General features: G+C 47.0%; 1 protein-coding gene across 1 annotated transcript; it reads right to left on the bottom strand.

Annotated features, from left to right (window-relative positions):
• Positions 1–4,935: 4,935 nt before the first annotated feature.
• LOC140658250 (2-epi-5-epi-valiolone synthase-like) lies at positions 4,936–12,033 on the bottom strand. The gene is made up of 6 exons (XM_072876420.1): positions 11,915–12,033; positions 10,940–11,212; positions 8,036–8,669; positions 6,666–6,899; positions 5,734–5,986; positions 4,936–5,036 (listed from the first exon to the last, which is right to left on the bottom strand). Exons 1-6 carry the CDS (start codon positions 12,031–12,033, stop codon positions 4,936–4,938), a joined length of 1,614 nt encoding a protein of 537 aa, XP_072732521.1.
• Positions 12,034–13,832: the final 1,799 nt, after the last annotated feature.

Genomic DNA, 13,832 nt, shown 5'->3' with positions numbered 1-13,832 from the left:
GCTGCCTCAGCAGGCTCAGCAGCTGCTGCTCCTTTTGCTGTCACATCTGGGGGTAGTCCTGGCACTGAGTGGTGGTCATATTCTCTGTTTCTCCAGCTCCTTTGAAATGCACTTGCTTAAAATTGCAGGGGAATGGCTTGAAAAAGTGTGGCTGACTTACTAAAACTGTTAAGATTTAATAGGATGCTGGCTTGCAGGTTAAATGCATGCGCCCTGACCGTCGCCATCGTCTTTGCCTATGTTCCAAAGTGCACCCTTACTTAAAATGGCTCCGTTTTTAACTAAGTTTTTGAGAGCAACTCTGTTAACGGGCATGTGTCAAGGCTCCCGTCTCCACTGAGCTCTGAAGCTGCAGTTTCAGTGCAAATCTTCCTTTTTTTATGACTTCCTTACCTGGATCGCAAAAGCGCGAGAAGGCTTCTGTCAAACTCTGGCAATGCTGAACACGGAGGGATGCTCTCGTTTGCGATTCCCTGCAGAGAAGGCAGCTCCCAGACCCTCATGCTGCCGCTCTTTTACCCCATCCTTGTGCTTCCCAGGGCTGGGGTCATCAGGGCTGAGGCTCTATCGCTGTGCTCTATGGTTGCAGAGGGAAATGATGGTTCCTGCGGCACACCTCTATGTTAAATGCTGTCCAAGAGCTGTGCGAGGCAATGAGAAGGCTGCTACAGTCAGTAGGATGAGCCAGGATGCAAAGCATCTAAATATTGATTGCTCTCTTAATGCATTTGTAAAAATCACTATGGGGTTGATGTACATGGTTGCTTATTGTGGATGCTGTCTCAAAGGAGCTGTGGGAGAAATCCTTAAATATCCTGATGTATCTGCTGTGGGCCAGGGGAGCTGCACTGGGCATCTGGGGTGGCTGTAGGACACCATCAGAGGCTTTGGGAGCTGGGCACAGCCCGTCAGCAGTTGCCTTGCTGTAGCCACCGGTAGGGCAGCCATAGTTATTTGGGAGGGAGGGCAAGCACCTGGCTCCGGCACAAGACCCAGCGTCCAAGCGTGGTGCTTGTCCCATGGGAGCGGGGCAGGGCCGGGTGCTGGCACGGGTGCGCTGGGCCCCCGGGATGTGCTCTGGGCTCTGAGAGGGGTTTGCTAGCTGGAGCACATGGCTCTGGGGGCCCTGGTCTCGCTCAGATGCTTCGCCTGCTCTCCCGCCGTTCAGCAGTGCCTCTCCAGAGCTCCCCGCTCCTGCTGGCTTTCCTCTTTGCCTTTGATGGCAGCAAGAGTTATACATTAATTTAAAAAGTGGGGAACAGCAGGCTCTTGGGGGGCTGCATCCTGTCTTGCTGGCTGTGAAGCTTTAATGCAGGCTTCCCTCGGTGGGCTTGGACCCTGCTGCGGTGATGATTTCGGCTGCATCCCGGTGCGGGTGGGACGGAGGCGGCATCCCCCTGTGGTGCTGCATCAGCTCCAGCCCGGCACAGGCCAGCGAACTTGGCTTGCTCTAAGGTGAATTACGATTTAATGTTGTCATTTGCAAGTCGTTTTCTCTGAATGCAGCATGTAATTTGTACCAGTGGTACGGGCTCCAGACAGACGAGCACAGCACCGTTGAGCACATGTTGTGTTGTACGAGGAATAGGGCAGTTGCTGTTATGTTCAGCGCTGTTTGTTTAGCCACTTTAAATACATTTAGTCAAAATCTTTTAGTGTCTTCAAGACTTCTGGCCTGATTCTCATTTTACATTGGGTACATTTAATGCTGCCATTGACTGGACATGAGTAATAGCTGCATAGTTACTCCTTTACTAAAAATATCAGAGCTCATAATCTTTCTCTTTTTTTTCCCTGCTGAAAAGCAGTTTCTAGAGCAGGTTGTTGCAAAGGAAATGACTTCAGAACATATAAATAATAAAATAATTTATTGTTCTCTGACCACTGAAGTAATTTTGTTCAAACAAATCCATGAAGAACTTGCACTGCAGAGAAGCCCACTGGGTCCCGTACTGCTTTCCACTTTTCTCTTTGGAGTACGACGTCATTGAAGGTAATAAGAAAATAAACAGAGATTTTAGGTCTAATGATAATAGTTCCATTTGAAAAAGCAGGAATTAAATCAAAGCTGAATAAATGGAAAAGAATTAAATTCATGCTAGACATTAAAAAAAAATGCACTGCAAACAATGAGGTATATTTTAAAAAGTCGCTGTTTTATTAATAATACTTTCCACCTCCTTCCCTTGATCTTTCGATGACAAGCCTGGCAGAGGCACTCTATCAGACACTGAAGCAATTTAGCTGCTGTCATATGCCTTTCTTGATATACACATATTAGTCACACAGCCGTTTTATGTTCTTTAGCATATTTTAGTATATAATTAAAAATGTGGCTGTCTGCTACTAAGCAACCAGGCATGTCAGGGGTTGATTGTATTCTGTCACCCACAGCAGAAGGGAGGGTAAAAAAATCATAATCATGTGTTCACTTTTCAGTCTTAATTGTGCTCCAGCTCCTTTGATGTGTTGTTACACACACACACTGGCTCCTGAAGACGGAGGCAAAGTCAACATGTGGGAATGGCTGGCAGATGACCCGAAGCTACGTCCCTGTAACCGGTAGCACATCAGCCTTAGGTGTTTTAATGGGTACGTTGTGACTCTTCTGGGTCCAGTTTGGCTGGACCCTGCTAAACTGCTGCTTGGCTTTCCATGGGGCTGGAGTGCTAAATGCTTTGGGCTCCTGAGGGTCTCTCCCTGGACATTTAAAATAAGCAACTCTGATGTTTGTCTTGTACCACTTCCACGTAGGTAGACAGGAGTAGGGCTGCTGCATGGAAGGACGCTGACTGTTGGGCAGCTGATAACTGTGTGCTTCATTCATTTCTAGATTATCTGATGTGAAAAATGGCCCATCCAGCTCCTGGAGAGGAGGAAAACTGGTTGCGAGCGTAGCTGGGTGATCACCCTAAACTCTGGGAGAGGACCACCAGAGCTGCAGGTCTCCAGTCCCAGATCGTCTCAGAGAGGTGGCCAGCACCAGACGGGGCAGAGACAACATCCCCCCTCCCTCCCAGAGGCTCTCAGCACATTGTCCCTCAGCACTGCTGTCCTTGGAGGAGAGTGTCTCTCTCACTCTCCTCCAGGAGAGTCTCTCACGCTCCTGAAAAGTTCAGATCCTCATCTAGCCTTGTATTGCACTGTCCCTTTCTGTTCTAGCAAAAGGCTGTTGGTGCAGATGGCTTCCCTGCCAAGCAGGAGCGATGCTTTCCCCACTCAGTGGCTGCTGTCAGGAACCGGCTGAATGAACTTGTGTTTGACGGTCTGGAAAACGGACAAAATTTCATTGATATCCTCAGCCACAGGCTTATTTAACTCAAGGCATTAGGGGATTATTTCTATGGGAAGACGTGGGTCTGAGGATGTGCTCTTATGCTGTTTGCTGCAGAAGCCATACAAGAGGTCTGCTTGGAAAGGTGGCACTGTCTGTGCGGAACCCCGTCCTGAAGCTAGAGGAATGCGTGGCCCTGGAGAAGGGCCAGGGAGGTCTTTTGTGTACTTCTAGGCACACGTTCTCTGGGCTCAAGAAGAAAAGGGATTTATTATGTCAGCTCTGTTCCTCACTCCTCCAGTGTTTTTCTGTCTCTCGAGCAGGTGCAAATGTACGCAGGCATGCACTGTGTGCAGTGATGGAATCGTTATTTTTAAAGTTTTCCAGTTTTAATAGCTTTTATTACTTCAGCAAAACAGAAGCCAGCACATCAGCACAAACTGGTATGACATAAGGAAAAAAAAATGATAATGCCGTAAATAATTCAAAGGCTGTTTGTTGATTGTGATTCTTTTGACTCAACCTCCAGGGAGAAGGATGACATTGCCTTTACATTTTTCACAGTCAGCATCTGATATATAACCTGCTCTGTGTCTCCCAAGATCCTGAGACATGGCACTGAGGCTGCTTGAAGATGATAAACTCACTTGGTGTTCCCTGATTTCTCCTGATTTTTCCCCAGCTGACCTTATCTACCCGGAAAGCACCATGATGGGGAAGGAGCCCCGGCCCGCCAGGTACGAGGAGGCCCGTGGCAGATGCTCCGTGGGGATGCCTGTGGGGTTCTGCAGTGTAGCCTGGAGCTCAGCTTTGTTCACAGGCAACACTGATGCAAATCGTACTCTGTTTGTCACACCGGTGGCTTGTAGCGGTTACACAGTAAAACCACCGCTGTACGTTTTGGCAGCAAGATGAGTCTTGCCAGCATGTCCTCAGTGTCTGAGTCCCAAGACATAAGACTGCTATGCTGTCAAGATACAGCTCCTGTCGTGCTTCACAGCAGTGATATCTGCTGATCTGCAGCTCCATGATGGTGCCTGCAATTGGAGTGTGTCGTTCCCTTACACTGGGAGCGAAGGCTGGCAGCTGAGCTTCTTTTTTGCTAGTTTGAATGAGCTGAGAAAACAAGAAGAACTCAGAATGCCAAAAGCAGTGAAGGAGATAACCCATTTAAATATTTTATATAGCATGGAGATTTTGCGTGGTGCCGTCAAGACGCCCCGCTTCTTTTACATGGTCTGTGAGCCAGATGCACCTACTGACTTCAGGGATCCAGCAAGAAGCAATGGTGGGACAGCGCTGTGCAAGGCCATGGCAGCCCCCAGGCTGGATTAACCAAATGAATGAGCCAATGCCACTCACTTTCCCCCAAAGGCGACAGCTTGCTATGAGCTACGCTATAGGCACTTGGTGGTTTCACTTCTGAGTGATCACGTCTTGAGCACTACACAGGTCTAATGAATTCCCTTTCAAATAGAGCAATTGAAAGAGGTAAATCAGGTCAGATGCCAATGTCCTTCTCGTTCCATGCAGCTCTGGGGTGTACATGGTTTCACAGGTGCCGCTGTATTTATCTTGTTTAAAATTCAGTCCTGCCCACTGACTTACAATGTCGAACAACCCACGCATGGGGCAGGACCGTTGGCCCGGGCTCGCAGCTCTCAGAGAGCAGCTGGCTCTTCTTCCAGCACCGTCTTGCAGTCCCTGACCCACAGCTTGTACGCTCTTTCCAGGGTCTCTTCGCTAGTGTCGTTGAATATCTCTGTAAAGCAAGACCTGTAGTTAATTGGACATTCAGGGAAGCTTTTCCTGCTTGCATACACTAATTCACTAGGGGGGAGAGTAGCTCTTCCGAACAGTTTGAGAGCCAGTTTTCTTCTGAGTGCGTAGAGACTGAGCTAGACAGAAATAGTCTGGGTGGATACTGTTGCAAGAGATCACAACCTGGTCCCGTGCATTGCTTCTATGGTAGGGGTTGTGGTTTTTGTTTTTTTTTTTTAAAAAGTCTCATAAGTAAGAATGTTTCACCCCAGATATTGAACAGATACTATTTAGTTTTCACGTATTCTAGGCACAGTAAGACATTAAATTCCTTTTGCCAAGGATTATTTAACAAATATTTTCAAGTATAACAAAGGAATTGTTTTTCCCTTATGACATTGGTGGTTTATATGCCAGAGCACTGTGTTTAGACTACTGGTTTGCAAACGTGTTTGCAAAGTGAATTGGTCAATCATAATGCAATTAATTAGACCTCAGTCCTTAACTGAGTTCTGGTGGTTACACACAAGAGAAAGATCCTGTCTCTTGGTGGGTTTGCTGAGATGTTAAGAGAAGCACAAGTAAAACCAGAAGTGTAGAACTGCAGGGCACGTTTCCAGCATGTCAGTGTGCCGGGATGCCTGCTGCCCCCCAAGTGCCTGCTCCCGGGGGCTCCCTGGTGGCCCTCGCCGCAGTACCTGCTACGCCGAGGCCGGTGGGGAGAGGCATGCGGGGCTGTCCGCCGCTGTGTTTCAGGCGCTCCATCAGGGCTCTCTTGATGAGGGGCCAGCTGCAGCCGCCGTGCCAGACCGGCAGCTCCAGGCCCCTCATGCACTGGATGATCTGCTCCTTCTCCTCGGCGGTGATGAGCCCCCGCGTGTAGGCGACGTACGTCATGAATGCCATGTCGATGTTCACAGCTTCTCCATGCATCAGCGATGGCAAAACCCTCTGAAACAGAGCAAAGGTGGGTGGGAGAAAAGGTTTGGGTTGACAAATCATAAATAAGTAGGTTTTTTTCTAAAAGTACTCCTGAAAATTGACATTCAACTCACAGCAGTAGAAATACAGATTTGGATGTTAGCATCTTGTGATTTATGGGTTGCAGAGGATGATCTGTTTTACATGTGATTAATTGCATGTACAATCTCCCATAGGGATCCAGGATCTAATTCTCCTCCCGTTCAAATCACTGATGAAAGAGCACCATGGGATGGAGGGAAGAGCTCTGAATCTTGCGTAAGATCTAGTCCCCCCTCATTCCTCAGTGGCAATTTCTCCCCAGTAATTTGGGCTATGGTCTCCATGCCTTTGCACTGTTATAGCTCATGTTGGTGATTTCTAGTGGCTTCACTGAAATCTGGTCATCTTTGTGCTTTGGTAAATGCCTGGTAAGAAGCAATAACTGGCCTGCGGTCTGAATAGGAGACATGGGTGGAGGTGTGGGGGAAACGGGGCTGGGGAAGGCGTCTCTTTATCCAACAGGACCAGGCTGGGTGTGTTGGGTGATCTGAGGTAATATGCAAATCTGGGGTTTAGCTCAGCTCCTTTTGCACAAAGTTTTCATCCTGCTGATTGAATTTTTTATTTTTTTGTAAATGGATGTTGCAAGATGAAGTCTGTCACTCACCATTTCCAGCTCTGGGCTTATAAGGTGACCAAAATCAACCAGTCTGTCGAGGTCATCCTCCCAGAGGTTGGGAGCCAGCTCTTCCAACATGGTTTCAATGGCAATTCTGGTAGTCTGCAGTGCAGCGTCCCCATGGTTGGCAGAGCCACTGTAGGACTGGAACTTGGTGTCCAGCAGGTATTTCCCATGGCTCTTGAGCAGGTCAAACAGCCCTTTGTGTTTCATGAGTGCCATCTAGGACCAAGAACAGAAGAGGTAATTAAAGATAATTATGTGATCCTTGTATGTGCTGTTGAAAACTTGCGTGTTTCAATAGACTGGACTATAATACCATGTTATACACTAGCAAAGAAATACCCGCACACTTGGTAAAATGGCAGAGATGATGGGAGCACTGGTGGGCAAGTTCCCTTGCTACTGGGCAGCTCTGACCATGCTGTGTTTGCTACATGCTCCAATGGCCCAGCAGATGGTTTGTAATGAGCTTTGGCTATTTGTGTGCCTGGCAGGAAACTCGAGGCTGTCTCAGCTGAATAGTAGCCATCCCCAGGACAGGGATTGAATGGTGGATATCCCCACTGTAACTCTTCTCTAATCCTTGGGATTGCTCTTTGGGCAAGGGAAAGTGGGAAAGCACTGCAATATGGGGAATATGAGGGTTCAGAAGCAGTTTCATTGTTACAAGAACATATTTTTTTTCACACTCTGACTCAGGCATTAGCCCACTTCTGCAGTGGGGAATGGCGACCTCTGGGTTTCCCAGTGCCTGCCAGAAACCTCCAGATATCCTGGGGAGTTTCCACTGTGCAAGCACAGAAAAATGCTACTGATGAACTAATCTCTAATAAACTTTAATAACCTGAACTCTGCTTTATCAAAAGTTTTCAAAGCTCTTCAGGCTTAAAACCATTTACTATGCACTTCCCAGGTAATTTTAGAAGTAGAATTTGTCTCACAGGAGATTGATTGACCAAACTTGACATACCCTGTGAGGCAGGTGCAAATGATCTTGCAGATTATTAATCCCCAGTATAATGAGCCTCAAATTCTCTGCCAGCAGTTCATTTTAGAGTGCTATGGATCAGCTTCAATGGGAAGATGCTTTCTTCCCTGGTTTTGCCGTGTCTACGTCTGGCCTTGAGTTTTGGAGTTTACTCCGCAGGGTTAGCACTAGGTACTGCATATAAGGGATATTCTAACAAGTTTAGCAGCTATAAAAATATACATAGGCTCAATGAGAACTAAAAGTCCCTATGCAGCCTTGATGGTCCACCTTTGTTTCTATAAGGCAGTTTATACAATGTCGTGGATGCTGATGGACATCTTACCTATATTTCAGGTTTGAAAACTGCAGTTGCAGAAGTTCTTACCTTTAAAATTTCACCAAGGCCATTGGAGATGTGTCGACGAGGAATGCTCTGAATGAAGGATCTATCCAGGAAACTGGCTACGGGGGGGGTGTAGCCCCCGAGCTTGTTCTTACACTGCAGGAAATTCACCCCATTCTTTGCCCCCACACTGGCATCAACATAAGAGAGGAGGGTTGTTGGGACCCGAATGTAAGGGGTACGTCTTCTATAGAGCGATGCAGCTAGTCCTACGATGTCCAGGCAGACGCCTCCTCCGATGGCGATGATGGGCTCGGTTCGCCTGTCAATGCTGAACTTCTGGACTTCTTGCAAGATGTCCAAGACCAAGTCCATGGATTTCGTCTCTTCGGTGGTAGGCAGAGCGAGGATTTTGTGCTGAACGTTATTCTCTTCAAAGTATTCTCTGACTTTGGAGCCATAAAGTTCATCAACGACTTCATCTATGACAATAAAGCGCCTCAGCTTCCTTTTGCCGCTAGTGGCTAGCTCTAGTTGCTGAGGGTCAGTAACGTGACCCCAGAGCAGAGTAGTGTTAGAGGGATCCAGAATATTGTATGTTTCTACCACTTTGTAGCAAAAATAGATGGGAGCTTCAATTGTCCAGGAAATCCCACCTTCGGAGATGCATTCACCTCTGGCAAGGATCAGAAAACATGGCTTGAAATCATTATATTCCTCTTTTGTACTTTGCATGGCTGAACTAGTTTAAGGATGTAGCTGGGGTGTGGGGAATGTGGGGTCTCCTGCCTGTGCACTGCAAAAGTGTGGGGCTGTGAGGGTGGGATGGCTCTCCTGGGTGTCAGGGCTCAATTGCTTTGGCACCAGACAAACCCTCCCACATCTTAGTGAACAGTCAAATGGCTGAACTTCTACGTGGTAATGATAAAAAAGAGAGCAAGAAGGGCTGGAGCATGTTATTCATGCTGGAAGTTGAAAAAAACAGCAGAAAACCCCAGACCAATCATTTCAGCTTCCCAAAAGGGAGCAGGGAAGACATTGCCAAAATTTTGCAAAGTATTTGTGGAGAAACATCCTCTGCCCGCTATATCTGGGTGATAAGAGTGGATTTATTCCTGTCTATCTACACACAGCCACACACCTCCATACAAAATAGTGTCTCTACAATGTTCCAGTTGAAACAATGGATCTCTTTACCTCGAAACAGGTATGATAGAAATAGGAACTGCTCCCAGGTAGTAAAAGAAAATTATTTGAGAGTTGGGAAAGATTTCCGTATTGGAGTTTTAAAGGATGACTAAAAGCCTACAAAGCCAGCAGGTAGTATCTATCTAAAACAGTGAAGAACACAGCCCTGCAACCCAGTTATTACTTCTGTGGGGCAGCAGGAGCCAGGGGAAAAACAAGTGGCTTTTTAGTTTGTTGGGAATCGAGAAAGGGGAAGAAAAAAAAAAAAGGCAGAAGGAAACTGCAAAATGTATTTTATATAAGACCTCTTCTTGAGCTGCAGTTGGGTAAAACTTCAAAGTTTCTGGGAACCTTTGTTTTTTTTTTTTTGAATGAGCAGATGGCTCCTTGGATGATCAGATTTCCCTACATGACCAATGTCTTTCCACATGCCTGAATTTTCTCTTATAGGTCTAAATAGATGCTTCTTTGCTTTCTTTACCAAATTGCCTCTAAGTCTACCCTTAACCTTTTTAAGTGTTAAAGAAAAACAGTGAGGATTTATACCTTCCAGAAAATTTCTTCTGGGCTTTTAAAATGCAGTATTACAAAAAGCATTATTGTGTACATTTTAACACAGTAAATATATATCTTATAGCTGTACTTTAACTGCATGTGCATCCGTCTCTGGCATGTGACCCTTCGAAGAGACAGGATGATTTTGAATGTTAGTTGGTGGAATCAGCCTTCGGTGCCGGATGGCACAACTAGCACCCATTGCAACCCCTCTGCTGTATGAAAATAGTGGTCAATTTGAGGCTGAACATACCCTTGTTGAAGCATATGTCAGCTGAGGATTTTCTGGATGTGCTCTGGGCCCTAGGTTCATCCTGCTATTGTCTGAGATCCAGCAGACTGCCTTTGGGTCTGCCAAATTCCTGTTCTACCTACTGCAGCTCTGCCTGAGCAATGCCCACGCGCAGCCGCTGCCCACTGCCAGCGCTGGTGACGATCCCTCTGACCCAACTGAGAAAAGGGTTAGACTCGTGACATTAAAACCTGAATATGACAAATGCTAGAAAACTTCTGACATGCAAAACATAGCTGTATTAACGAAGACCTGCATCACAAACGGGGGTCCATGTCCTCGTGAAAAGGAGTATCCTGTAATTAAAGGATAATTAACTGGAGAGATGTAATATCAACAAAGAGCTGTATGTATCCCTGGAGGAAATTTCTCTCTCTCCTCTGTCTGAAGCAGCATTAGGTGACTTCTACAGTTTGAGAGATGTGTTATGGATTTTGCTCCTGTCAGTGACCTACTGTGTTTATTTTTCCCATCTAGGCATTTAATTTATCTGCAACAATCCCTATAAATGCGTCCTTCTCCTATGCCTGTGCATGAGCTTTTGCACACAAAGATTTCATGTACATACAGAGGAAAAAAAAGCCCAAGCGCAGCATTCAGAAGTCCCTGAGTAAGCTTTTCAGAAGTTTAAAGAAACTTCCCATCTACAAAAATTGAGGCTGTTGATAAAATTCCCTCTGTAACTTAGCCATGTCATGCCAAGGAGAACAGCAAATACCTGTGCTGCCATATTGCACGTGTTTTGAAGCCCACTTTCACAGGGTTGTACACGTAATGGTGGGTTTAAGCCGCAACAGCACACAAGATGGTTTTTCCACCTGAGATGCATCCCACCAGGGAGACTGCACAGTTTGGCTAGCCAGAGACATCCAGTGCAGTCGCCAATGAGCAACGTGGGCTCCTATACTTACATTTTTGCTTCAGAGAGAGTTATCTTGTCCTCGCAGTCAGAAAGGTCTTCTCCTTTCTTGATCCGGCACCACGTGCTCTTGACTCGCACCAGCTGGAAGTCCGTCTGCCGGGGCTCCTGGGGCACGGTGGACAGGGCCGCTGGAGCAAAGGCCTCTTCTGACACTGGCATGCTTCCAGAAGGTAAAATCTCCCTGTTAAGAGATCTCCTGTAACTGGGTGCCTTTGAGGCGCTTTTTAAAGGCTCTGGGTGACCAGGTGTGGGCAGGGGAGGTCTTGTCTCCACAGGGGAGACCAATTACAAAACTAAGATTATCTAATCTGGGATGCACGTTAGGGGTGGTAGGAGCATTTGAAGACACGTGCAAGTACCAGGCTGGGGTTGTATAATCAGCTAGTTTTATAATGCTTAAGAAGTACAATAGGATTGCATACATTAACTTCCAACATGATGCCCTACAGCAAATTTAAAGTTATGAAAGGCAGTTTGTGTGATTCTCCATGACATTCAGGAATCTCCTTTGCTGTGCGGAGCCTCTGATCTGGCTGTGGCTCTAACCTGCTCTTACAGGGTGAGACAGGAGCAGGAGCATGGGGACGGGATCGATACCGGCTGGTTAAACCTCTTTTGAGCTCACATTCCCAAGATTCTCTTACGTTGAGGAATAGAATGATTTTTTTGTTGTTGTTTTTAGCTTTTATGGTGGGTTTAAAAAAAAAAATCAGAGTTTTTCCCCTGAAGTGCTGTTTGGGGGATGAGCTGGTTCGTTTGCCCAGCTGCCTGTGGGACCCTGAGATGCTGAGGTTTCCCTGCAGTGGAGACGTTTCAGGATCAGCAGTGTGGTCCAGGCAATGGTATCTGAGCCTTGATGACCCTGCCTTTTGGGTCCTGTGCTTTCCTGCAGTTGTCACCTATTTCTCTTATTAAGACTATGCCAGATCCCCCCCCGTACTCGGGGAGACCCCATCTCCCTGACCCAAAGGCATGCTGATCCTGTGGGGTGGGCTCAGCCAGAGGGATGAGTTCCCCTTCTCTAGGAAGCGATGGCGTGGTGGGGACTGGCGGGGGACCTGTGCTGGTGGCAGCGGCCGGCATCGTTGCTCTCCATGTGACCAAGGGATGCACAGTTCCCGTTTCCATATGATCTTCCAGCTGGGGCTTTCGGAGGGCCCCGGGCTCAGCTTGCGAGACCAAACATTCCCTTGGCATACAGCTCTGTGTGCTGAGCACAGGGGAAGATCTTCCTTTGATTTCACCCGCAGTGCCTGAAGGCACAAACCCGTCTTTGCCTTCTTCTTGGCCGTGTTTCTGAAAGCTGTCCTTGTTCAGAAACAAAGATCAAGAAAACTGGAAACAGGCATAAAAGCAGAGGCTGGAAAAAATGGTTCTTCAAGAGCCCATCGGACAAGACCATTTCATTGCACTGAAGGCTTAATTGCAGCCAAACTCACTTAGGAACCTGCATTTGTCCCAAAAATAATTTTGGGAAAAAGCTACAAGAATAAACTCTAAAGCCACGTGGCCCCGCTCCAGGAAGAGTAATAACTCCTAACATCTAGTTCTCACTGCTGGCTTCATCTCCAGATGGCAAAGCGCTTTGCAAAGAGGACAGACTGTTATCCCCATTTTACAGAAGAGGAAAAGAGAGTCACTAGAAGAGAAGCAACTTGCCCAAAGTCACCTCCAAAGCTAGTGGAGGGTGGATTAGACAGCATACTAAAGCTCTTAGCCTGTTTACGAAATACTCATCTGAAATTTTAACTCCCAATCCAAACACAATTTGGATTGCTTCCCACAGGGACTGCAGGTCTAATGCAGTTTGTTGTTTACTAAATCATAAGATGGAATAATCTGAGGTATGCAAGGAGGTCTTGTTTGTTTGTTTTGATTAATAGCAATCCACTGAGCATTGGGACTTATTTTATTTGCTTTTCTTTCACTCTCTTGTCCTGTGTATTTACTTATTTTCCATTTATACCTCCCTGTTCTATTCTGGGGGCATTGAAATGTCTTCTGTTTCACTTCAGAAGCCGACAAATTGACTTTCCAATGTCTGTCTGCTTGCTGTAGCCAATGACTGCCATGTTCTTGTACCATCCATCCTGCAGAGGGGCTGCCAAGAGCCTTGCTGTGAGGACCTGCTCCCCACAGCCTCTTCACCTCCTCTGCCCAGCCCTGGGCTCTCTCGGCACGCTTTGCAGGTACGTTGAGTCAGTCCTTGACTGAACAAGCCCAGGGTGATACATCCCAGAGGTGAAAGATGCTGTTCTGGTTATGGGGTAGTCCATGTTTCCTCATTAGCTTCTGTTTGTGTTTCATCTCTGTGAAGAGGAGACAGCTGGCCAACCTCCACTCCATCACATGCTCTTTGATTACTTTGCTTTAATTCCTCACCAGCTTTTTCTGCTCCAACTCTGCTGCCAGGCCAGCTTAGGCTTTTGGATACTTTGGATGTTCCCACTGGTTCCTTGTGAGAACTCCTCCAGCCAGTGCATGCCTGGGACCCTTTCTGGGGGTGCAGGACCACTGGTATCCACATGACACAACCTTCCCCAGCCCATGCAGAGACCTGGCCTCCAAGCTGGACCCCGGAGCAGGGGGTGCTCCAATGTTTGGCTGTGCAGGGCAGTGGTGACCTTGTAGCTATGGACCACTTGTAGATAACCTGGGGTTCAAAGTTCTGGGACTTTTTCAGCCTCATACCTGATGGTTTAGCTGGGACACATGTTTGTGCTATGTAACCAGAAGGTTATGAAACTGCTGACTACCTCCTTGAGAGCCAGCAGCTTCCTGAGGTCAGGATGTGAACATTGCTCTTACGTAAAGTGAAGGCATTGAAAGTCAGCTTTTTTTTTTTTAATTTATTTTTTCATGCCAGATGCTCTTGGATCTCA

This window comes from Ciconia boyciana, chromosome 11 (assembly GCF_034638445.1).
Source record: "Ciconia boyciana chromosome 11, ASM3463844v1, whole genome shotgun sequence".
NCBI lineage: Eukaryota > Metazoa > Chordata > Aves > Ciconiiformes > Ciconiidae > Ciconia > Ciconia boyciana.
The sequence above is the reverse complement of the archived record's forward strand: the minus strand, read 5'-3'. Positions and strand labels throughout refer to the sequence as shown.